Genomic DNA, 25233 nt, shown 5'->3' on the forward strand with positions numbered 1-25233 from the left:
CCCTGGAAGGTGGATGTGCCCCCAGCAGACACTCCTGAGCACAGCCACCCTCCTGGGTGCACGGGTACACACAGAGCCACCACATCTCATTCTGGACAGGCAGGGACCCTCCCCATCACAAAGAGAGATTCACACCAACTCACTGATAGACACACGTGGGTCACACACCCTCCCACACGCAGATCTGTACCTCCTTGGGACCCTCCTGGCTTTATCTCTCTGTACAGAACACCCCCCACCCCTGCCCCAGTGCAGCCTCTACCAGAGGGGAAAGAGACTTGGGGACATGGCATGTGTGATGTATGAGGTGAAATTAAAACCCCATGCGAAGCCAATCTGTAAGAACTGATCTTTAATAAAACAGTGGATGGGGGAGGGCGGCAGGGAAGGAACACTGATGGGCATCCAGCCCTGACCTGGGCCTGTCGGGAGTCAACTGAGACATCCCAGCCTGGGCTTGGGCTGGTTCTGCAGAGGTCCTGGGCTCAGGAGCAGCTGAGGCTAACAGGGCCCCACCCCCCTCCCCCAAGAGATGGAGAATGAGTGAGGATATCCCTCCTCCATCTGGATCTGATAGCCTGCCCTGGAGGCCAATGGCCCAACCTCCCTGAGCCGGGGGTGTTCATCAGTCCATCCATCCATCTGTCTGGCCATCCATTCCCCCAGCAGTAAACAAGGTCGCTGTATCCCCCAACCTTTGGGGAGCTGTCAGGCTGGGTGGGGAGAGGCAGTAGGAGGAGTTGGAGGACAGTGACTCTCCAAGCTGTCTTCGAGGGCTGCTGGGACCTGGGGAGGAAGTGATGGACATGACCGGGTGGTCATCAAGGATTCGGTCTGCCATAGGAAAACCAGTTCTGGCGGGAGGCAGAAGACCCTATTTCTCAGTTGCATGAGAGCTGTGTGTGTGTAGCTTGGAGCAAAACACTTGACTTAACTGGGCCTCAAGTTCCTCATCTGTACAATGGGCAGAGCAGTGCCTACTGATGGCAAGGTTGTGAGGTCAGGTGAGGAGGGGGGTGGGAAATTGCTTGGCTCATTAAAACCCACCTCACGGATGTCAGGGGAACATCTGATCCCTGCCTCAAAGAAGGGGTGGGATTCCGGGAGAGATTGAGGATCGTGGTTTTCAAGTGGAGAGGACAGTGTGAGCAAAGGTGTGGAAGCAGGAGTGTGGAGGTGTGTGCGTGGGAACAGCAAGAGGGGAGAAGGGATGAAGTGGGGAGAGCATGTTCATGGGATGGGGAGTTGCAGGGGTGCCAAGGGAATGGAGGGCAGGTACTGGCTCCATGCGCCCCAAACCCTCTGCTATCACCTGTTTTCCCAGGCCTCTCTGAGCCAGGCTTGCAAAGCTGGAAGCTGCGAAGCCCACTGAAGCATCAAATGGGTCTTGGGAGGTGGGAAGGTAGCGTTCATAATGTCCATTTTCTGGAGCAGGAAACTGAGCCCCTAGTGGAGGTGGATGGCTTGCCTGAGTCTTCCCATGGAGTCAGTAGCAAAGCCAGGCTGGAACCCAGGGGCCCACCAAGTCTTTTGTCGTTTCAGGTATAGCAACCAGCACAGAGGTGGGAGTGACTTATGGCACTCTGTCGCAGGGAGACCCGTATTTTGGTGAGCTTTCTACATGGTGTGGCGGGGTCAAGGGGCAGCAGTTTGGGGGAACAGTTTTCTTCCCGGCAAGCCAGATCACTGAGGCTTAAGGTGACCCCAACAACGAGTGCTCACTGTGCTGGGTGATTGGGGAGAGAGACTAGGCATGGGGCTGGGGCTGTCAATGGCTCAGAGGCTCCAGGCAACCCCCCTAGCCCACTGGAGTTGGTGGATGACACAGAAAACAGTGTTGCATAAATAATCTCAGGACAGAATCCAGCCCTTTCCCAACCTGAGGGGTGAGAGAAAGTTACAGCCAAGAAGGTGCAGTGGATAAACATGGACCTTGGACTCAGATCCCTACTCTGCCCCATACCGGGTGTTCCTGATCAGGTCACTTCTCTGACTCTTTGTTTTCTCTTCTGTGAAATGGCTGGGGGTGGGGGGGGGGGGCGGGGAAGCGGGGGGGAGTGATGGTTACTTTGCAGCATGATTGTGAGGATTAAATCATATGCTAGCCTGACTACAATTCGGGAGCCCTTCCTGGAGGAGAGGAGATTCCAAAGACTTCCAGAACAGAGACAGACTGGAAGGCACCAGGGATCCAGGCTTGGAGGCAGGGGCGGGACACACATCCGCAGGCCTTCTGCTGCTGCGGGGAGGTGCCTGATTCTTCCGCACAAGTAATGTGTGTTAAATCCTGCTTCTGTTCCAGGCCTGGCCTCTCAGAGCTCTTGGGGAGATAAGAGACCACAGCGAGGCCACTGTGGTCCTTGGATGTCAGAGGGGAAGCCACTGGGTCTACTCTGGGGGAAGGGGGGAAGACTTCTACCTTAAATCCCTGCTCTGCCATCTTCCTGCGCTGGGACTTAATCCCTCTGTGCCTCCTTTCTTCCTTTGTAAAATGGGGGATGACAGTGCCCCCCAACACACACAAGATTGTTGACTTGAATATGCAATGAATTTAAAGAAGATATTAAATACTTACAGAACATTAGCTATTATGATCCTTGTGCTGGGTGAATGACAGCTTGCCGGATAGACAGGTTGGAGGGCTACACTCCAGGGGGAGGGAACGTTTAGGCAAAGGCCCAGAAGCTTGAGAGAGCACAGTTTCCTTTGGGAACTTGGGGGAATAAAAGGTGGGGAGCGTGGGGTCAGGTGAGGGGCCGGCCATGGGGACACACCCAGGAGAGAGAGGGCGGAGTCTGCCCCCACCTCTCACCCAGCAGGAAGCCTGCCCTTGAGTCACTGCTGGGCTGGAAGGCGGTGGGGGCCACGTGGAGCTGAGGCCCTCGGGTGGGCATGGGGGAGGGAGGGTGGGGAAATATTATTTTAATCTCCCTCTTAAAGCATAATTGCTTTTTGTCGGCGGGTGTTCCGGGAGCCTCCTCCCCGAGAGATTGCTTTGCAGGCTCCTGTCCGCCAGGAGCCAGGCAGGGCTGGGCCAGCTCCGTGCTGCATTAATACTCCGCAAATGCGATTTCATGGCCTCAAATGAGATTAGGGCCAGAGGCTGTGCTCTCTGGTGGAGATGGTGGGCGGTGTGGGTGAGGGACTCGCGCTGAGTAGGGAATCTGAGAGGGAGGGAATCAGGGATCCCAAGCCTGCTGGCCCTGAATAAGCAGTTTCCTGTAACTGGAGCTCCCCTGACCTGCTGGCTCATCCCAGCTGCAGAGCAGGCCCTGAGGCCCTGTCTGGTGGTGTGGCGGGTGGTGGGTGGCGGCTGGGGTACTCTGGGCTGTCTCCCCCACCCCAGACTCCCCACAAGCCCCTCAGTAAAGGCAAGGGCTGTGATTCCAAGTATAGTCTCTGCAGCCATGTGGCCTGGGTCTGAAGCTTGGCCCTTCTGCTCCAGGCTCTGCCTCTGTTTTCTCATCTGTGAAATGGGGACTAGAATAGTACCTATCTCATGCCTATTTGTGACAACTGAGTTCGTGTCTGTAAAACGTATAGATAGGGCCTGCCACATAGCAAGTGCTTGTTGAGTGTTTGATTTTACTATGAGGTTCACACACCAGCTATTTGTGCCCTAGGAGGGGAGAGAAGGCCACTGAGGTCTTGGACCCTGGAGGAAGGAGGATTATCTGGGGGGCAGTCACCATTATCCTAGGCTGAAGTGGGGGCTTCTGGGGAACTACAGGGAGGAGGAAGACATCTGATGATAATGTCATCCCTCACTCATTCAGTGAGCACCCACCTGGCACCAACTTTGTGCCAGGCAATAGCCTGGCCCCTGAGGATGGGACCACCAGGCACAGTCCCTGTCCTCAGAGGAGACAGTCCCTCTCCCAGAAAGTAATAGTGGGTCATGTACCTGGGCGCAGAGAGGCCTAGGGGCTGTGGATCTGATACCCCTGGGTGGGGATGGGGGCAGTGGGAGAAGGTTTCAGGGCAGATTTGCTAGAGGTTGTTCCATTTGTGTCTTGAGGACGCATCATGAATTATTCAGGCTGGCAGAGGGACGACAACAGTCCAGGCAGATGGAGCAGTGAGTGAATGTGAAGGTCGGGAAGCTGGAGAGATCAGAGCCCATTTCAGGGGGCCACAGGCGTGTAGTGTGGCTGGAGCGTGGGTGTGAGGCAGGGATCGGTTTCCACGAGGCTGGAGAGACTGGGGTGAGTAGACTGGGAGGCCTTCCAGGGTCTCCTGAGAGGACTCCAATCTCTCCTGAGAGCAGTGGGGCCCTCCTGAAGTGTTTACTGAAACAGAGGAGGGACTTAGTCACATTTGTGGGGTTGGAAGAGTCAGGGCGAGGGTTCACCCTATGGCACCCCCAGCCCGAGTGGACCCCGAGTGGACCCCCTCCTCCACTTCGGTGGGTCTGGCTCTTGCGCCCCCACCTGAGGAAAGGGAATGGCAGGTGGCTTCCATTGCTTACCCCTTTATTTAGTTCTTTGTTAATGAGTTATTGATTTTTCAAAAGAAAAATGCCCCAAAGCCACGTTGCATCTTTAGCAAAGTGATTCACGACGTGAAGATAGGCCCTGGGCCGCCCCCAGTGAGAACTCTGGTTACCGAATGCTGAGAAGGCTCCTTCAACAAGGCGGTCAATAAATGTGCCTGCTGAGCCAACAAGAACAGCGCGCCTGTTACAATCACCCCAAGTCCCCTGTTGCAAAGTGGGGGCCACAGGGGTTCAGGTGGGCACACGCTGGTGTACACGTGGAGGAAGTGCGGTTCAGTGCCGCCTGCCATGTGCCGGGCCTCTGTTCTCTCACCTGCTCCTCACCAGGCCCCTGCCAGGTAGGCTATCCTCGCTGCTTTACAGAGGAGAAATTGCCGCCCTGACAGGCCAGGGGACTTGCCCAGATGCTTGCTGCGGGGCCTGCCTGAGCCAAGGTTAAGGCCAGGCAGCCTGCGGATTCACCACCATAATTATAGGAGGTGACCCTCCTGAAGTCTGCCACTCAACAGCCAACAGATGAACACCTGCTGTGTATACCACTCCGGCTGTGGGGACGTGATGTGGTGTTTGGAGAACAGAGACTCTGTAAGAGAACTGCCTCAGTTGACGCCTGTCAAATTCTGGGGGAGGGGCAGGGACTTGGCCAGGTGCCACACCCCTGCCTCTGGTTTATCACCTATTGGGGGTGAACTCAGCAGCACAGACACAGGCAGGTGTCACCACGGACAAAGAGGACTGTTCAGAGCAGGGGATGAAGGGAGTCAGGAATGCTTCCTGGATGAACTGTCTTGAGCCAGACCGTAAGGACAAATTGAACTTAGGTAGGAAAGCAGGAGACTTTTCTGGCAAGGGGTCTGCCAGGAAGGTGTGGCTGTGCGGAGGGGTCCGGAAGCTGGGCACAGAGTGGGTCTGGGGAAAAGGGAGACCGGGGCTAGAATATCTGGTGGCGGGGGAGGGCATGTGAAGGTTTGAGCACTGGGTGGAGGTGTCCGTATTTCACCCTACAGACATTTTTTGCTTCTCTGGCCCATTTCTGCTGGGGAGAACCTGCCAGGTCCCAGTTTGTTCAGCAAGGAAAAGAACAAGCATTTTTGGAGCACTCAACTGAGTATCAGTGCTAAGAGCAGTACCTCCATTGCCTCATTCAATCCTCAGAGTAGCCCTGATTTCCCCTCTGTATAAAAAGGGACACCAGGGGCATCTGGATGGCTCAGTCAGTTAAGCGTCCGACTTTGGCTCAGGTCATGATCTTGCGGTTTTGTGAGTTCGAGCCCCGCGTCGGGCTCTGTGCTGAAAGCTCGGAGCCGGGAGCCTACTTCAGATTCTGTGTCTCCCTCTCTCTCTGCCCCTCCCCTGTTTGTGCTCTGTCTCTCTCTGTCTCTCAAAAATGAATAAATGTAAAAAAAAAAAAATTAAAAAAGGAGGGACACCAAAGCTCAGAGAGGGTCACTATTCTGAACCAAGATCACACAGCTATAAGCTTCGCTAAGTTTCCCACACCCTCCATCCTTTGCCTTTCCCAGAAGCCCAGTGCAGTGGACCAGACGAAATACAGAGAAAGTGATGGGGGTGGAGAGTGGAGGGTGGGAGGAATATGGAGGATGTCAAGGGGTGTAGGACAGGACTAAGGGGAAAGGAAGGCCAAGTTTGCGGGCCCTGGGAGACACTCTTCCCTGGACTGGCTGCAGGGATATCTAGGCCTAAAGGGACAATTGGAGCTGGGCCCTGGGACACAGCATGAGGGAGTATGGACAGCTGTGAGTCACATGTCTGCACAGACTCTTCCTGCTGCACAGTAAGCCCAGTGCAAAGCCATAGGAGGAAGCAGGACCTTTCCTTCCCCAAGAGCCAGCCTCAGATCCAGTCCAGTGGCTTGCCCTCCATAGCTGGAGGCTCCCTAAATGGCTGTGTTTAACCCCTGGCCCAGCTTCGGGGCAGGTCCAAGTACTCTCTCCTGGAGGGAGCGGGGGAGGGTTACCTATTAGCTGTGAGATCACTCATTACCTGCTTCTGCTCACACTGGAATCTGAGTCATCAAAGCTTGGGGCTGGCCTCTAGGCATTTGGGGAGCAGGCTCATTTCCCTTGGCTGGGGGAGGCAGAGTACCCCTTACCAGGGATGGGCAATGAGGCAAGAGGAGGAACTGGGGAGGCAGAGGGAAAGGTGAGGTTCATGGTGTTGTTAAGTAGGAAAGCCACATGCAGTCCCAGGCTGATGGCATTCTCATTGGCCAGGAAGAAGCAGTTCTGGGGGTAGGGCTAGTGTGGCACAAGAGTGTCACAGGGGTCCTTGGCCCAGGGAGCTGGCCAGCCCACAAATGAGGTGGTAGGAAGGCCCTTCTGGTGGCTGCTGAGTGTGCAGGGCTCGCTAGCACTCCGGAGCCAGACCGCCTGGAACCAGTGCATTTATCTTCTTCCCAGGCAGGAAGGCCAAAGGCTAGGGCTCCAGGGGTACAAAGCTCAGATGGCTGGTAGGGCAGCTGGGTGAGAGCCCAGAGCCCACATGTAGGGGGGGTGAGGGGCCACAGTGAAGCAGGGAAGGGACTGGGGTAAAAATTTGAGGAGATGTGATAGCAGGAACACTCTCAAGCCCTGAGAACCAGCGCTCACTGGTTTCCTTAAACTTTGCTCCCAAAGTGTCCTGCTGGCCTCTCTCAAGCCCTGCTGCAGAAGGCTGAACTGGGCCGTGAATGGCTCACGTAGGCACTGAGGCAACACTGGTCCCCCCTCCCCTATCTGCTGCTGCAGCCTCGGAGACTAACAGGAAGGAGGAGGCACAGTAAGGTGGCTGGGGAACCATCCCTGAGACCCTCTCCACCTGTGCGCCTGCCTGGTGGGGATGAGATGGGCCCAGGAGGCAGGGGCCCCACCTTCAGCAGACCTGGGAGGGAGAAAACTGGCTGTGGGACTCCCAGCTTCCATCCCCGGCCATCTGGGTGACCTTGGCTGGTCTTTCCAATCCTGATTGTAGGTGAGGCCTCAGTTTTTGAGGCCTCAGTTTTTGTCTCTAAATTGGGGACAGCTGCATCCTTCCTGCCTCTCTCTAGACTAGGGGTGGAGGGGTAAGGAGGAGGCCTCCAGAAAGCCATAAGCTCCTGCCTCTTGTTGCCAGGATGGGCCTGCTTTGGTCCCCAGACCCAGGAAAATGGGAAGAACCCTCAATATGTGCTCTAAAACAGCTTCAACCCCACCCAGTACCCCAGATCTCACCTTTGCCAGACCAGGGTTCTGACCATGTTTCGGGGCCCGGTTCCCATCTAGCCTCCCTGGGGAGCAGACCTCACCCCAGGCCAAGGGCCAGTCACTCCTCATTCTGCCATCTCACTGCCCGGAAAAGGACTTCGAACCGCGTCCGGCACAGGGTAAGTGCTCAATAAAAAGAATTGTTACCTTTGTAATAATTTCTTGTGGAGCTCAGAATTGGATTTGTCAGCCGTCGTTAGCTATTTGTAGTTTATTTTCAACAATATAATGAACACCCATTAGCTGACCGCCCAATCTAAGAGACGTTACAATAACATATCTACTTATTCCCCATTCTCTCTGTCACCTTCCGGCCCAGCCGCCAAGAAGGAACCATTTTCTTGAACTTTGTGTTTATTATTATTTTTTATTTTTTTATTGAAAAAATTTTTTTTTAACATTTATTCATTTTTTGAGAGAGAGAGAGAGCACAAGCAGGGGAGGGGCAGAGAGAGAGGGAGACACAGAATCTGAAACAGGCTCCAGGCTCTGAGCTGTCAGCACAGAGCCCGATGCAGGGCTTGAACTCATGAAACGCGAGATCATGACCTGAGCTGAAGTCGGCCACTCAACCGACTGAGCCACCCACGCGCCCCATGTTTATTATTATTAAACAAACGAAAGACTACAGGCACCCAAAGAGGCAGGATGGCTGTAGATTCATTAACAGAAATAGCTGTTTTTACCAACCAAGTTGCAACTTCCTGCGGGTAGCATCTGGGTCTCCACAGTGGGGCTGGGCATACAGAGCCATTGGTGAATCGGGTTGATAGACTGTTTGGGGTCTCAAAAGCAGGGAGGGTGAGGACTGGATGCCAGAGAGCAGGCAGGACCCACCTCCAAAAATAGGGAGAAGGGCTTCTGCTCCCCCGCCCCACTATACCTGGATTATACCCATGTGGCTTCTGCTCTGCCCTATGACGTCACACAGTGTTGCCCAGGTGACCCAGCTGGGTGGACAAGCTCACAGCTTTTCCAGGTCTTGGCAGAGAAAGGGCCACCCACCCCTGTCTTTACCTTCCTGGGGGTACAAAGAGCTGATTGTTTCCGTTGCTGACCCCTACCCAGCTGGTCACAGCCCAGAGCCCTGAGGACACCTCCACTCCAAGAATGTCTCACTTCTGAGAAAGTTCCAGGCTGCCCCCCACCTCGCCATCTCCAACCCCCCACTGTTTCCCCCCCATCTAGCTCCCAGAGCCAGCGTATGCCCCCCCAACCTGAGACAACACTGACGCTCTATACTGTTTGCCAAGCCCCAAGACTCCACGGTGCCCAGGCCAGCTGGGCAGGGCCAGTGCCTGGTCAGCCACCAATATCAGGTACTGGTCCCCAAGATTGTTAAACAAGGCCAAACACTCCTGCCCCCAAGAGGATGGGACGGAAAAAGAAAAAGGTGAGGGCTGGGGGCAGGGGTCATTCATCTGTATGAGCTCATCTCTCCTTCAAAGTCTCTTGTCTTATTTGCTCCTAAATCATGACAAAAGCTTCCCTTATCTGGGTCCCAGTTTTCACAGCCGTGAAATGGAGAGCGAGGTGGTCTCTCGGTGTTCTTCCAAGTTAGGCATGCTGTACTCTGGGGCCACGTGGGATCTGAATTCGGTGTGCTTGCAGGTGTTATCAGCTCCTGGTACCCTTACCTGGTTGTTTCTGTCTTGTATCCCCATGACCCAGAGAAAAATGTGGCTTGAATGGGTATAGTACCCCTGCCCCCACATAGCCTGGAAAGGAGTTTTTGCTGTGTTGTCACAAAGGCGCAGAGACCCTACTGAGATGGCTCAACCATCCCCCTCCAGGATCTTCTAGGAGATTCCCACACTGCTGCCCTGGGACTCTCAATGCTCCACCTCCACCATCCTCCACCCTTCCAGCCCTGGCCCAGACCCCTGCCCCAGGCCGCAAATGCTCCAACTCCTAGAAAGAAGGGCTTCTTGTTGGTTTTGATCACTGCTGTATCCCCAGAATTCAGAACAGTGCCTGACACACAGTAGGTGCTTAATAAATATCTGTGACAGAACAGCAAGACCTTGCCAGGAGGGGACTAAAATCTCTGAGTGCTGAAATGCAGACAGTTCAATATGAGGCCTCCCTTGTCTCCTGCTAACTGGCAAGGCTGAGCCTATGTCCTCGACTGTGCCAAGTACCGACTGGGGTGGCAGAATGAGCTAAGACCAAAGGCACCAGGTACTTGCTAACTTGGGAACACCCTCTCTTGCTGTTAGACTCAAACCAAATAGCTACAGGTGCCCCACTGTGGCTTCTACTTTATTACCCTTGACTTTGGTGTCTGGGGTTCCTGGTGTTCTCTACCCACAGCTGGCTCCTCCCCTTGACTCTACCCTTTAAGCTACTTTCTTGAATGTCACACACTCAGGACCAGGCACCAGGCTGGCCTGACCTAGAGGCCTTAAGCTGCCAGCTGGTCCTGAAGCTCATTCCCACCCGCCCACCCAAGCTGGGTTTGGGGATCCAAGGAGCATTCGTAGGAGCCCTGAGAAGGAAATGGATTTGTTTGATTTATTTTTTTAAATGCTTATTTAAAAAGAGAGTGTGTGAGAGAGAGAGTGTGTGCAAGCGGGGGAGGGGCAGTGAGAGAGGGAGAGAGAATCCCGAGCAGGCTCCGCACTGTCAGCGCAGAGCCCGACTTGGGATTTGAACTCATGAACCATGAGATCATGACCTGAACTGAAACCAAAGCGAGACGCTTAACCAACTGAGCCACCCAGGTGCCTGGGATTTGTTTTGTTTGATTCATAATTTTGTGGAACATTTTTTTTTTTAACATTTATTTATTTTTGAGACAGACAGAGACAGAGCATGAATGGGGAAGGGGCAGAGAGAGAGGGAGACACAGAATGGGAAGCAGGCTCCAGGCTCTGAGCCATCAGCCCAGAGCCCGACGCAGGGCTCGAACTCACGGACCGTGAGATCGTGACCTGAGCTGAAGTCGGCCGCTTAACCGACTGAGCCACCCAGGCGCCCCTTGTGGAACATTTTTAATGACTGGGTAGAATCTCCTATAAGAATGTTCATATTGTGTGCATATAGTATTACATATTCCTATTTCCTCTTTTGTGAAGCTTCTATTCATGTCTTTTTTATTGTGGTGATGCTTCCAGATCTCTGTGTATTGGGGATATTCATCCCTTTATATATATTGCAGATATTTTCTCCTATTGGTTTTTTCTCTGGACTGTGGTGAATTGGAGGCTATTGTAGAAGTTGGTATGGATTGTTAATGTAATCTGAGCGATCAATCTTTTCTTCATGATTTCTGATGTTTGCGGCATCTTCGAAAGAGTCTTTCCTTGTCCAAACGCCACAACTCCCATGGCTAGTACTTACTAACAAGTACTGGCTACTTGGGTCATGAGCCCGAGGCCGTATACGCTGTGGCCCAGAGAAAGCTCGGCATGTCCAGAAAACACTAACAGGGCAGAGCAGAGACCTCACAAGGTGGAGACACAGACCCCATCCCACTTCCCACTCTGCCCGCTAGCAAAGCCGAGGGCCCAGACACAAGGGCTTTGGTCTCCCTGAGCCTGATTCCCCACCTAGGAGAGGGCCCTCCAGTGGCCATTGTAACTCCCAAGCAAGTTTAGATGCTGGAACTAGAAGGAACATGAAGGGCCATTTTTTAACTCAAAGCCCTTAAGATACAGCTGGGGAACCTGAATCCGGGTGAGGGGGGACTTTGGTCCTGATGCAGACACAGCTCCGAGGGAAGCCTGCAGATTGTCCTTCCAGAGGTAGGAAGGAAGGAAGGAAGGGGAAGGCTGAGAGGTTGGCCCACAGTCCCCGCTCCAGGCCTCCCTGGCCCTGGGCCCAGCCTGCCCAGCGGCACATGCCTGCGGCCCTCACCAGGAGGCGCCAGCCTGGCAGCTGGCCTCATGCCCAGAAGTGAAGCACGAGCAGTTTTTGTCCAGCCTCCTGGAAGCTGTATTTCCCAGAAGGCTGTCCCACAAGGGGAGGCATAAAGGCAGTAGGGGACAGAGAGAGGACACAACTCATGGGCCTGGTCTGCAGAATCACTGGTTGGGCTGTGGGGCTACCGTGGTGCTGGGTCCTCCCTTCTGGGGGCCATAGGAGGCTGGGGACAGGCCCGGTACCCCCACAGAAACAAGGGGGAGGGGGCCACCATCTTGGGCTTCTCCTGGGCATCAGGGTGATGGAGAGACACGTTAGTCACCTCTCCTGACCTCACTGCAGAACCTTAGGCCTTCCACAGGGAAGATTACAAAACCATTCCAGATATCCCCACTGACCAGGTGGGAAAAGTAAGACCCCACTGGGAGTTAGGGCAGACCTGGACTGAAACCTACATTTCTGGACACTCCAGGTCGCTGGTCTTGCTCCCCTGGCACTAAACCAGAAGACTAAGCCTGATGGAGAGTGGAGTGGGTTACGGGGGACACCTCCCATCATGGCCTGGCAGGGGAGAGGGGGAGAGGGGGAAGGATAACTCTCAACACCTCTGCAGATGGTGATAGGCCCCCCCTGGGTCCTGCGGAGGGGGCCTTCCTCAGGCAGAAGGAGGGGTCTCTCTGTAGAGCTGGCACTTCTGGGGCTGGGGGTTTCTCACCTCCTAATTAGTCATCTTGTTAGTCAAGGACCACAGATTGTACCAAGAAGGCCTTTGTGATAACATCAGATCTGTAGGAAGTGAGGGAACAAGCCACAGGGATGGACATACAGGGGAAGAGGGACCTACCCAGACAAAGGCTTGAAGGTGGGAGCCAGCTTGGGATGTGCAAGAAACCACCCAGAGGCCAGCGGGGCTGGAGCCAGTGGGCAAGACGCCCAGGGGCATGAGGCGAGGTCAGTTTCCTGGGCCAGAGTGTGTAGGTCCTAACAGACCAGCGAAGCTCTGAAGGAAACAGGGAGCCGCTGTTTCGAGCAGTGACAGTTCTGGTCTGATTGAAATCTGTAAAGGATCACTCTGGCTGCTCTGTGAGATGGACAGGGTAGAGGGAGTGCCAGAAAGGAAACAGTCAGGCATGCAGAAGGGGTCAGATTCTGGACATGGTTTCATGAGTTTGTTTTTTGTTTTTTTTTTTTAATGTTTATTTTTGAGAGAGAGAGTGCACGCGAGTGGAGGAGGGGCAGAGAGAGAGGGAGGCGAGGATCCTAAGCAGGCTCCGAGCTGTCAGCGCAGAGCCAGATGTGGGGCTCGAACTCATGAACCCTGAGATCATGACCTGAGCCGAAGTTGGACACTTAACGGACTGAGCCACCCAGGGGCCCCCTAGACATGGTTTGAAGGCAGGGCTGGCAGGCCATGCTGTCAGGGCTCATGTAATGTTCACCCCGCCACTGTCATCAGAACGGAATGACGTTAAGAGGCGTCAAAGTCCTCAGGCCCTTCCCTTTCCCTCTGCCCAGAGGCTTCTGAGAGCCAGGAGCCACTGCGCCCAGAACCCCCAGGCTCAAGGTGGGAGCAGACAATCTGTGGGGAACTGGGGCCCTCACACAGGAAGCAGGGCAGCTTCCAAACAGGCTGGTCCAAGCCCACATTGTCCCATTGGGGAAACTGACTCTCAGCATGACGGGGCTTCGGGTCCATGGTGTTGAGGAGCAGAGCTGGTTTAAACCCAGCTCTGCTGATGCTCGGTGCTCATCAGGACTGAGCCAGGAGATCCCCCTACCAGGGCCTGCCCCCTGTCAGGGTCTGACAGACTGAACTTGCTATTTTTTTTTTTAATGCTTATTTTTGAGAGAGAGAGGGAACACAAGCAGAGGAGGGGCAGAGAGGAAGCGACACAGAATCTGAAGCAGGCTCCAGGCTCTGAGCTGTCAGCACAGAGCCTGACACAGGGCTCGAACTCACCACTGTGAGATCATCACCTGAGCCAAAGTCGGACACCCAACCGACTGAGCCACCCAGGTGCCTCATGCAAACTTTCTAGATAAAAGGTCCCAACCCTTCAGGTCCTCCTCTTCCCAGCAGCCTTTCCTGATTGCCCGGCCGCTGCTTCTGTCTCCTCTCAGCAGCTCTCACTGAATACCATGGTCCTTCAGGCCCTGAGTCACAAGCTGGTGAGCTGGTGAGCTCCCACATGTGTGTCCGTCCGCTTGGGGCAGCCAGCCTAGGGGGCGCCATGTGCAGGCAGGTGCCACTCCTTCCTGGTCTGCAGGGTTCTCTGGGGAGAAGAGAGAGGGGCATCTGGGACAGACACGTTCGTCCCTTTTCATTAATGCCTTGGGTGACTCCATGGATGTGGATGAACTTTGTAAACTGTAAGGGGCTGTGCACAGGAAGGACCTAAGGTGACAGATGGACTGGGCTGAGGTTACAGGAGAGACCAAGGGAGAAGGCCAGCTGCAGGTGGGATTTAGGAATTAGAGGCAAGGGCACCCACAAAAGCAAAGGTTTTAGCAGTGAGACTGGACTTGAGAGATGAAGCCCTGTCTCCCTCCGCAGGAAGCAATCACGGACTGGGGCAGACGTGGAGTGTGGGACAGAGGTAGGGAGAAGATGGGGTCAAAGGCAAGTGCCCTATAGTTCCAAACTGGGTGGGGGTGGGGGATGACAAAGGGAAAGGCACTTGGTGGGGAGGGGATCGGTGAGGGACTGGAGTTCTAAGGAGGCAGTAAGGGCAGGGGACCACCGGCAAGAGGCCACTCAGCCCTGGCTCTCTCCACAGGTCACTGAGAGCCCAGAGGAGCCCCTGAACACCTCACAGAGTGTGGAATCTGTCACCAGCCACCTGTCTCCCCCTAATAAGGAGACCATCATGGTCACTATCCATGGGGCCACCAACCTACCCACCTGCAAGGATGGCTCTGAGCCGTGGCCATACGTGGTAGTGTAAGTGGTGCCGGGAGTAGGGGCAGGGGCTGGTGCCGGGCTGTGAGCAGAAATCAGTGGATGGATATTTGGAATGCGAGCAACCAAAGGTTGGGGGAGGGGACCGTGATACCCAGAGGGGAAAGCCAAGTGTGAATCACACAGGGGCTGGAGGCTCTGTGCGTGTGAGGCCTGACATCTTCCCTGCTGCGTGGGAAGCTGTTCACCAGGACTGGGGAAGGAAGGAAGAGCCACTCCTTGATCCCACAGCCAGCTGGGCAGGGCTTGGCCACAGTTTGACCTCAGGGAGGCAGGGCCCCTGGATACAGAAGCCTGGGCTGGGCTCGGAGTGGGGTGGTGGTCAAAGGAAGAAGGCCTGAGCCTGCCTCTCCGGGACTCTGGGTGCCCCATCCCCCCATGCCCTATTCTGGGGTAGGTCCTCACAGCCATCTTCCTCCTTGCCCCCCCCCCCTACTTCTCAGGTCATTTCTATCTTAGGGACTTCCCTTGTTCTGGTCCTTTAATGCACCCCACGTCCCCCGTCAGCCAGCTGCAATCAGGCTGCACGCTTCTCCCAGCCCGGTGGCCGAGTGAGGCCTGCCACGCCATCTGCTGCCCACGCTGTGGGCCTCACTTCTCCCAGGAGGGCATCAGGGGGTGACAGGGTGTCCATCCGGCCAACCTTCCGTACGGAGGTCGGACATCCGTTCAATCTTGGTTGTGAAGCACTGCACAGTAACCCCTCCGCCAAGCTTGTCATCCCTGAGCCCCTCTGTAAAGAGTGGGAGCCACGAGGGCCTCCCCACAAGCTACTCTACACCTTCCCTCCTCTACTAATTCCAGTTCAGTGCCTGCCTCAGGCTTTTACCCACATGTCCTTTGGGGGAGTGCCTGCCCCAGCCCTCACCCAACACCTGCTGAAATCCCACCTTCAAAGCCTTATTCTTGACTGCCTCCTCCTCCAGGCAGCCACCAGAGTTGAGCTCTCCTCTCTGGAGCTGCACAGCAATGGCAACTCTGATCTGACACACTTCACATAAATACAGTTATGGGCTGTTCTTCTGTTCCCCAAACTGGGGCTCCAGAGGACACATCCCAGGTCTTCCATTTCCCCCACAATGCGCCCAGCCTGGGCCTGAGCGCCTGACTTAGGGATCAAGGAGCCACGGAGACAGCCAGCCAGTAGCTATGACAACAACCCCCGCACCTCCACACAGTTGAAAGGAGGGTAGATGGTGTGCTGGAGACCAACAGGTGGGACACTTGGCTTGTCTCAAAAGGCCCATTTCCACCCACCCACCCAGCTCCTCGGCCCTCCCCTCCCCCAACTCCATTTCCGCCGTGAGGAGGGACAGGTGGCAGAGAGTGGGCTTGGCAGGGAGCTCGCCTTCTCCCCTCAGCTATTTCCATAAACCAATTATCGCCGATCATCTCGGGAGATTGAGGCCCTGCCTATCACCAAGCCAGCCTGGGCGGCGGGGCGGGGAGCGGGGCGCCGCGTTGCTCTGCGGAGGGCACCGCGACCCTCGCCTTCACCCGGTTGCCATGGGAACGCGCGGCGGGAGCCCAGCCGGCCGGAGCCTGGGTGAGGGGTGTGGGGGCGGCGGGGAGAGCGCATGGCTGCACCCATCTCCACCCAGGGAGGGGGCAGGGAGCAGAGCCCGGCCGAGCCTGCGGCCCCGCGTCCCGGGGCCGGGGCGTTCCAGGGCTCCTGGCGGCTGAGCCGCCACCAGCCCCGGGGGTGCTAATGAGATGCAAATGACAGCAGAAGGGAGGGCTTCTGAGAAGGAAGGCCCAGCTGTCAGGAACCTGAAAGAGGCTTTCACAGCGAGCCCCCAGCCCCAGGCAGGAACCCCAAAGGGACGACCCAGACCCTCAGAAGCCAGAAGCCCTGGGAAGAATCTGATGTGCCCTGGATGTCTGATTCCACGTACGCCATTAACAAAGCAGACCACAGGCATGAGAAGCCAGTCCCCCGAAGCTTTCCTTCCTCTCACGATGAATATTGCAATGCTTAAAATAGATAGGGTTTATATTTAATATATATTAATAATATTGATCTTCCATAGTCTTTCAAAACACTTTTTCTCATCATTCTCATGCCTGTGTTTCTGGTGCCCTCGGCTTGGTCTCCTGGCTGAGCCTCCTGCTCTCTGCCATCCCTAGGGGTCTCACCTCTGGGGCTTCCTGTCCCTGCCTAGTTCCGCCCTCTCTCTGGGTCTGTTGCATCCCCAGCAGGCCGACCTGCGGGGACAATGGTGGAGTAGGAGTTAAAGCACAGGCCTAAGAGTACCCCGGAGTCATTTACTCATTCAGCCCATGAGTGGGGAGCTGAAGAGAACTCAGTTCTAATGATGGGGACTCCCTAGCTGGGGGCTTGGTCACTTCACTCCTGTGCAGGCTCCAGCCTCAAGCCAATCTAATATAATAGAGCACACCTCTCGCCATGATTGACCCAGATCAAGAAGTCCACATGGCTCATCTTGTGGTTCCAACTCTTTCCATCTGAGCCATTGACCTGCTTCCAGTCTGACCCCTATACTCCTCCGAAATAGCTTTCTCTAAAATGACGGCTGTGCTTGACCCCATTACGTCCGCTGGACATCTCATCTTTCCAGATGCTGGCCTGTCCCAGGTTTCAACCCTTGGTCGCGCTCCTCTTCCTCTGTACTGTCTGCATAACATCCTCATCCTGCTGCCAGTAGTCATATTCCTCCCCCCACCCCAACGTCCCCCCCACCCCCACTCCATCCCTGAGTCTGTAAATGTGTCTCCTGTATCTGAAATCTGGCTGCTTCTCTCTGCCGGCTCGCCCCACCTTAAGCTTCTGCACTTTTCTCTTCTTAGCACATCTGATCTTACCCATCTTCAAACCCCAAGGGTTCTCACTGCTCCCAGGGTAAAGAGGATTCTAGACCCAGCAAGGTTGGGTCCTTGCGGCCCCCTCCAGATCCCCAGCAGCATGACTCCCATCTCCCTTTCTTCGCTCCAGCTGTACCACGTGTCTATCTCTCAGTTCTCTGAGCAGACCCTGTTTCCTCCCTCCCTAGGCCTTTCAGGATCCCTCCCCCAGAACATTCTCCCTTCCCCTCCCCTCTTTGGATCCCAGCTAAATCACCTCCTCCAGGAGGTCCCCCCTGACCTCCCAGACCAGGCCAAAGTTTCCTACATTCCACGCCTCCCTGGGACTTTTTACTTCTGCAGTGTCACAGCTGGTGTCACAAGTTTGATGTGCTTTCATGGGATTCCTGGCTTACTCTTCCTCGAACCTACCCCCATAGTGGCCCTCTAGTTCAACAAGTGACCACCAGGTCTGTATTGCTCCCCATTCTATCCCTACTATTTAACGCAGCACCCGGAGCATAGGAGGCTGTCAATAACTGTTGAATGAATCCGGCCCCATTTCTAGCTTGCTCTGTGACTTTGGGAAGGTTCCTTGTCCTCTCATTGCTCAAATGCCTCTCCTAGGAAGCTGCCTCAGAGGGCTGTAGGGATGGGGAGCCAGTAGGAGATGCTGACAGATGTAAAGTATGACACAGAGTAAAGGTTACCCCCAGTGCCCACGGTGGGCATGGAAGATCTGTCAGAAGAAAGCGGTGGGGCAGTGGAGAAAAGTGAGAATGGGATCAGGAAACCCCAGAATCTGGCTCACTGCCCCTGACAGGGTAGTCCCTGTCCCTCTCTGAGTCTTAGTCTTCCCGTGGCCAGGATGTCCATTCTGGTCTCTGTGCTGTTTCAAGGCTTGCCAAGCTGATTCGTGCTCTGGCCTGGGAAATAGTGTCCGTTCTTAAGAGACAACAAGAGCCCCAGCTGTACATGCAAGACAGATTCCAAGTCCAGGTCTGCTGGGCCAGTGCCCGGGCCCCAGGTCTCCCCTGACCGATCTGAGCCTGAGCAGTGCCCAACACCTGCCTCCTGGCCTGGCACAGAGAGACCTGCCAGTCAGAGCCCAGCAGGGACCAGGAAGACAGTGGCCCTGACAGGTGGGGGGGGGGGGGTGCCCTCACAGGCAGGGTCTGGGGAAGGGGCCAGCCAGGAGACATCCTGTGGGGTTCTAACCCTCGGCCAAAGGATTGGTGGCTGGGTTGCCAGTTGGCAGTGGCTGCTCTGACCGCCTGCTGCCCAGAGCTAAGGAACAGGGCTGGAGCCAGGACCGGGAGGGGAAGGGCTGCTTCCTCTGTGCACGTGGGGGAAGGCTTGGCCGGAGCCACAGTGGGCGGGGCAGACCACAGGTCAGAGCCAGTGAGTCATATTTGGAGGATCTTTGGTTTTCTTGGGTGAGCCTGAGAGCCCTGACCCTGGTCCCAGACTGAGACTGACCTTGGTCATACGCTGAGCCCTGACTCCGGTCATAGACTGAGCCCTAATCACACACTGGGCCCCTACCCTGGCCACAGACGGAGCTCTGACCCTAGTGACTAATTGGAGAAAGTACTGAAAGTAGGACAATTGTGTAAGGTCCTGGTAGGAGAAGGTTAAAGGTCATATTTACCAAGTGCCTACCATGTACTTGGCAAATATGCTAGGAATACATGTGTTTGTCCGTGTGTGTGTACGTGTGTGTGTGGTATATATGTGCTTCCCATAATTTAATCATCACTTAGTCCTTCGAGCTAGGTAAAATATTATCCCCATTTTGCAGATGAGGTCACTAAGGGCTCAGCATATTGCTGTGAGGTGGCCAGAGTCACAGAACTATAGTGCATACCCAAGCCAGGATCCAGGATTCCAAAATCTAAAAGCTTTTTCAACCTCACTCCCTGACTTGATCCTCATGCAGTGGCTGCCCCTCTCAGAAGGGGTGTTGGCCTCAGGGTCCTAACCCAGACTTCCAGAGAAGATCCAGGGAGCAGTCTGAAGACCCTTCCTGGGATCCAGATTGCCCACACTTTCCCCCCGCCTGGCTGTGAGCCTTGGCCAAAGGCTCCAGAGGGCAGGGATTTGGGCAGAGTGGGTGGAGGCCTGGCATGACTCATAGGTGACCCGTGAGCTTGTCTCAGCAGCCAGAGGGATGGGCTCAGAAAAAATAACAAAAATACACACAGTGACAGTGAGCATGGGACAGCGCCAGGAAAAAAGCAGCCCCCATTTGCTGATGGTGGCCCACGCTGAGCTCACGCAGAGCTCGGTTCTTCTGCACCCTGGCTCTAATACAGCAGCCCTGGCAGGCAGGTTGCATTAGCCCCATGTGATGGCCAAAGAGGTCAAGACCCAGGGAAGTGAAGGGACTTGTCTGGTTGGCCAGTAAGAATGGAGCAGATAAAGATAAGTGTCCCTGTTTGGCCACTAGTGACTCCCTCTGGTAGAGGCCAAGGTTCCTTCCCTTCCATCAGGATGCTTGTGGGAAAAGGCACAGCATGGGGGAGAAGGCCCTGGAGAGGCCTGAGAATCTCGGGTCTTATCTCCCCTGCAGAGTCCCCAGCCTATGGTATGGCCAGACCTCTCCACACCTTCTCCAAATGATGTCAGTCCCTTGAGGCTCAGAGCCTCAGAATTTTTGTTCGGTGAGAACGGCCTTGTATCCCAGAGCTGTAAACACAGCTGGTGTCAGTGGTTAAAAGGGGAGGGTTGCCTGAGACCATCCCCCGCCCCCCCCCCCTGCAAGCCAGACTGAAGCCATAAGGATCTTTCCAGATGTTCCCCTATCACCGCCATGCAGGGCCTCTGAGGTCCTTCTCATGCCCGAAACACTTATTTAGACCCAAAAAGCATGAGCTCTTCTGCAGAGGCACTGGAATCCTGGAGGGCAGCCCAAGAGGCCAATGCTTACCAAGAGAAGCAAGTTTTAATGGGGAGATTTCAGGCAACGAGGCAGGCCGGTGGGGAGCTTTCCTGGTGTCCTCATTGTATAACACACAGGCTGTCTCGGCTGCTTATTTCTAAGCACGGGCAAAGCTGCTGACAGGGCCCCTCCTTCCCCCACCCCTGCCTCCGGGGCATCACAGATGGCCAGGAAGTGGGGTCCCCCCTCGGGGCTTTGACTGGCTTCTGTGCCCCTTGCTTCCCACCTCAGGCTTCCAGGTCAGATGCTGCATGGTCTGGCATCCATCAAAGAGGGAGGCAGGCTACTGGACAGGGAACTGGGGCTTGGGGTCCAGTTCAGCTCCTCCTGCCCTTGTGCTGTCTCCCTACACGCAGTGAGCTTCCATCAGAGGGAGGGGCACCGGGGGCAGCAAAGTCAGTGCCTTCAGGCCTGAGGAGCCGGCTCCACAGATGCTGAAAGCGGCCGGGTGTGTGAGACCAAGTCAAGAGCGCAGGGCTCCTTCGGGGAAGCAGCCCCCAGTCAGCCCCTCAGGTTCCTGCCGTGGAGGACTGTAGGCTTGGGTTGTGGGCTGTCTCTGTTTTTCATGAGAAGTCAGAAATCCACATTGTTGTGTAAAATTAGCCAGTTTCTACACACAGACCAAACACCTCTACGCAGCTGAATCTCTGGGCCTCGCATCTTCTCCTCCCTGATCCCTCCACCCATTCAGACTCAGCCTCCAACTTGGCCAGCTGTCCTCTTCTCCCAGGGGCCTCCCCGTGGGGACCCACTCTCTATATGTGTCTCAGAGGCACACCCCCCTTCCTGAAGCCCCCTCTTGCTTCACTTCCAGGACGAGCCTCCTTTGATTCCCTCTTCTCTCTGGCCACTCCTCTGTGGGATCTTTCACCCTATACCTGGTCAATGTTGGTGCTCCCTGTTTAGTCCTTGGCATCTCCCTGGGTCTCTCATTCCCCCCCCACTCCCTTAAGATCTCCCTCATCCCAGGCTACCCCCAAGCCCCGTCCTGAAGGTCCAGGAATGTCTAGCTCCAGCCCAGTCCTCTCTCCTGCCCTGCAGCCCCATGGACCCACCAGCCGATGTATACTCCACTTCAGACTCAGCCTTCCCAAACTGGCCTTCTCGTCCCCTTCCCCCGCTGCCCCCCTGGGGCTCACCATCCATCCAGAGGCCTGTGAGATATGGAACACTGTCATGAGCTCAGAGACGTTTAAAGGATGAGCCCACGCAGTCGGTAAGGCTGAGACTCAAACCCACAGCCTGTGAGCCTGAACACTAAGCCACTCTCTCCGGCCTTCAGCATGACTGGCCCAGAAATGCTCAGGAGGCTGTGGGGTTTTATCCCTGGGGAGGGCAGGCGGTGGCTGCCCCCAAACAAAGGTAGGGGCAGATTTGCTGGCCCTGAGTAGGGAGAGAGGTTGATTGTCCTGTATCTCCCTCCCTGTCACCCGTTGCCTGACTTTCGGGCAGCTCTGGGGCCTGTGGTAAGTGCCGTGTACATGCTAGGGTGCCCTGGGGGTGTTGGAGAAGCAGGGCTTGGGGCCAGCCTGTGACTGTGACTGGGGGCCCTTAGGATGTCAGTGTGGCAGGAAAACCAGACCCAGGATCTGGCCCTGGGGCCCCAGGGCCTTTGGGGAGCCCAGTCCCCGCAGCTGGGCTCTGCTTCCCTCCCTTTGAGGATGTACTTTGGGCTTAGAACTTGAGATCTGAACCCTCGTCCCAGCCCAACAGCTGCTTCTGAGGCAGTACTGAGAAGCTGCCCCAGATTAGAGCAGGTTCCCAGCAGTCTGGGCCAGGGGCCTGGCCTAGCAGAGCTGGAGAGGAAAGGAAGGTTCTTCCACACCTTCCCCCATTCAGTAAACACTTGCTGGGTCCCACTGTGCCTAGGTGGGAACTGGAAACAGTTTCAGCAGTGACAAGACAAACCCTTGAGGGGCTCACCTAGCGTGTGTGTGTGTGTGTGTGTGTGTGTGTGTGTGTTGTGTGTGTGTGTGGTGGGGGTACTAAACAGATAATACCCACTTGTCCTTTGCCCACAGTCTCCCAAGGCAGAGGGCGACTGAGCAGGCTCCAGACCCCACCCAGCACTTGGGTATTTGGGCCCCTCGGGAAGGCTGGTCTCTTGGGAAGGGGGCAGGAGGCAGGGCTCTATGTCTGAGATTCCAGACTCAGAATGTGGACCATACACCATGCAAGTTAGGCCAGAGACAAGAATGAGAGTGATTCAGGTCATTCTCCTGAGGTTGGGAAGTTCACCTATATGTCTGTCCACATTCCTTCTGCGCTAAGGCTACATCCATGAGAAGTTGATACTCAGAGAGGGGGTGTTCAGAGTGATCAAGAAGGATCTCAAGTCATGGAGAGACCTCCCAGGGCTGTTTCACCCAGGCCTATACCTTGCCAAGGGACTATCATTTCATCCCGTAGGGCCATGGTATTTCCTAGCCAGCTGTACCCTCTCCCCTCTTCCTAAGATGTTTCTCCGGGCCCCTCGCCAAGCAAGGCCACAGGGTAGACCGCAGCTGGACACTCCAGAGGCTGGCAGATAACACTTGCCCATGCACCACCTCCTGCTTCCATGGAGAGAAAAGTTTTCCCTAGAAAACCAGGAAATCCTCCCTGGGAGAGGATGCAGGGTATGACCATGCCCAACAGACTGGAGCTTGAGTCTGGCTTTGCACCCATCACAAAATTCTGTGGGGTGAGGTTTTGCCCTGGGTCGTATGGACCGAATCCCCCTGCCCTGCTGCCTCCCTGAGCATGGAGAGGGGTGCATGGTTGACCCTGAGGGGCTCCCCTGAGAACAATGGGATAATTTCAGATGAAGTATGGGTAGGAAAGTGAGGAGCAGAATTCTTGTTTGGTAGAAAGAATTTTCCCTCTACCTGAGTGCTCGTTTCTGATTTCCAGGGCAGCACCCGCCCCCTGTGGGAAGGTACGGGGAGGAGGGGGGGAGCAGCCATGCCCATGTGGACGGGGAGTTGGCTGGCCTCCAGTGCTCCAGAGTCGGTTGTTCCTTAAATCGAGGCCCACCTGTAGTGGTGTAGCACCATCAGCAATTAGTGATGGTTCATTAGAGTCCAATTAATAAATGAAACCCAGGATGAGAGCCATTGCTTTGCTGAGAATAACAGCCCTTCTTATGCCTCAAGTGGCAGCCTCCCAAGAGCTCACAATCCACAAGAAACAGCTGTACTGGGGGCTGGGTGGGGGGCACACATGGAGGGGGGATGTTGATGGTGATGGGCTATTGTCTGGTACGGTGGGAGGGGGAGAGAAAGGAGCTTCAGACCAGACATTCCTGCCTGGGATCTTAGCTCCTCTTTTGAGGAAGCCTTCTTGCCCAGCAATCCCAGGGGAGCCTGGCCAAGGCCAGAGGTAAGAAGGCAGGGCTTTCTCCTCCTTCCTGTCTGGCCTCAGAGGACAATGCACATGGGTGTGGAGAGAAGAGGGCTGGAAAAGGCACGAGGTCAGGGAGGACCACAAGCCTCCCTGTTGTCTCTGCTACCCCAACCCACGTCCCAACACACTGACCCTGGGTCAGCCAGCCATGCCCTCCCCAGACCTGTTCACGGCTCCTCAAAGCCTCAGGCTCTATCCTCCGATTGGAAAAGTTCTCATCTCTGTCTGTTCAAGCCCTGCATCCTCCAGGAAACCTTGCCTCCCCAGTCCAGCCCAGGCAGGGTCACAAACCCCAGAACCCTGCCTTTGACCACCCCATTCAGGTGACCACCTCTGCAGGGGCCAACTCTCCCATTCTACCCCTGTTGCATAAGGCTGGAGACCTGGGCAGGGGACAGGTCATTGTTTTTTTTTGTGCCCTCCAGGGATGGAAGGAGGTCCATGCCTGGGAGTCTGGCTGCCTCAGACTTCTGGGGGATGGGGAGGCTGGCCTTCCTGACCCAGAGGCTGACATGGAGAGTGCAAGTAGAGGGGAACTGCACTGCCTTCTCAGGACAGAATGGGGTCCAGTCATGACACACTGGGCATCTGGCCTTAAGGAATCTTAGTCTGAACCTGTTTCCTCACCTGCCTCTAAGTTTCCCAGGTGAGCAAGTGATAGGGTTGTGGAGGACCCGGTCAAAAGATTACAAGGCCTCTTGTTCTGCCATCCATCTATGTAAAGGTTCTGCCCTTCGTCCATCTTCATTCTGCCCAAGCATCTCCTTCCTTGGGGCTTCTGGGAACATCCTTCTGGTCTTCCAGGATTCCGGGTCCTGCCTAGCCAGGACCCCTGCAGCCAGAACAGATCCAAATTAGGGTCCTCCCTTTCCCCCTGATACCCTAGGGGCTGCCCTGGGATCGACACTCAGGACAGGCAGGTGGTCTGCATCCTGAGCTTCCAAAGCCCTGGACCCTGTCAAGGCCAGACTTTGACATTTGTTCATGCTCTGACACCTTGAGGAGTGTGGGAGACCAAGCAGACAGGCAGGGCAAGTGCAGGGGGTGGGCTTAGAGAACTGAGAGGCAGCTTGAGGGCTGGTACGTGGAGGAGGATATGGAGATGGGGTAATGTGTGGCACACAGACCTCCCTGGGGAAGCCTGTGTATCCGTGCACACATACACGTGCACGGGCTGGTGGAGGGGCTGGTCAGGGGAGCCTTCCTGGAGGCAGGGACAATGGCACACACCCCCACCCCTAGAGGTATACATGCTCTAGAGGGCATTTCAGAGGATGCGTGGAGGGTGGGGGAATGGCTCAGGAGCCTGTACTCACCACCCCATCAGTGCCCTGTGCTTTCCCACTGCCCACCTCACCGACAGCCTCTGGGGCCAGACAACAGTCTCCCTTAGTGACAGTGTAGAAGGAAAGCAAAAAATCCGGCTTCTTCCCTCCCACTCACAGATGTGCTTGGGCCTGGCCCCCACCCCCTGCTTGGGTGGGAGCCCCAGGGCCTCCTGGCAGCTTTGTCAAACACACACATAACCCCTCCAGTGCGCTGGGGG

General features: G+C 55.6%; 1 protein-coding gene across 1 annotated transcript in view; it reads left to right on the plus strand.

Moving 5' to 3' along the window:
- Positions 1-25233, plus strand: part of CCDC33 (coiled-coil domain containing 33) — a 107185-nt gene that overhangs the window by 8320 nt on the left and 73632 nt on the right. Inside the window, exon 3 of the mRNA XM_049613858.1 lies at positions 14388-14542. Within this exon, the coding sequence (XP_049469815.1) occupies positions 14388-14542 (155 nt within the window). The remainder of the gene's footprint in view (positions 1-14387; positions 14543-25233) is intronic.

The sequence above is a fragment of the Panthera uncia genome, assembly GCF_023721935.1.
Source record: "Panthera uncia isolate 11264 chromosome B3 unlocalized genomic scaffold, Puncia_PCG_1.0 HiC_scaffold_1, whole genome shotgun sequence".
Classification (NCBI taxonomy): Eukaryota; Metazoa; Chordata; class Mammalia; order Carnivora; family Felidae; genus Panthera; species Panthera uncia.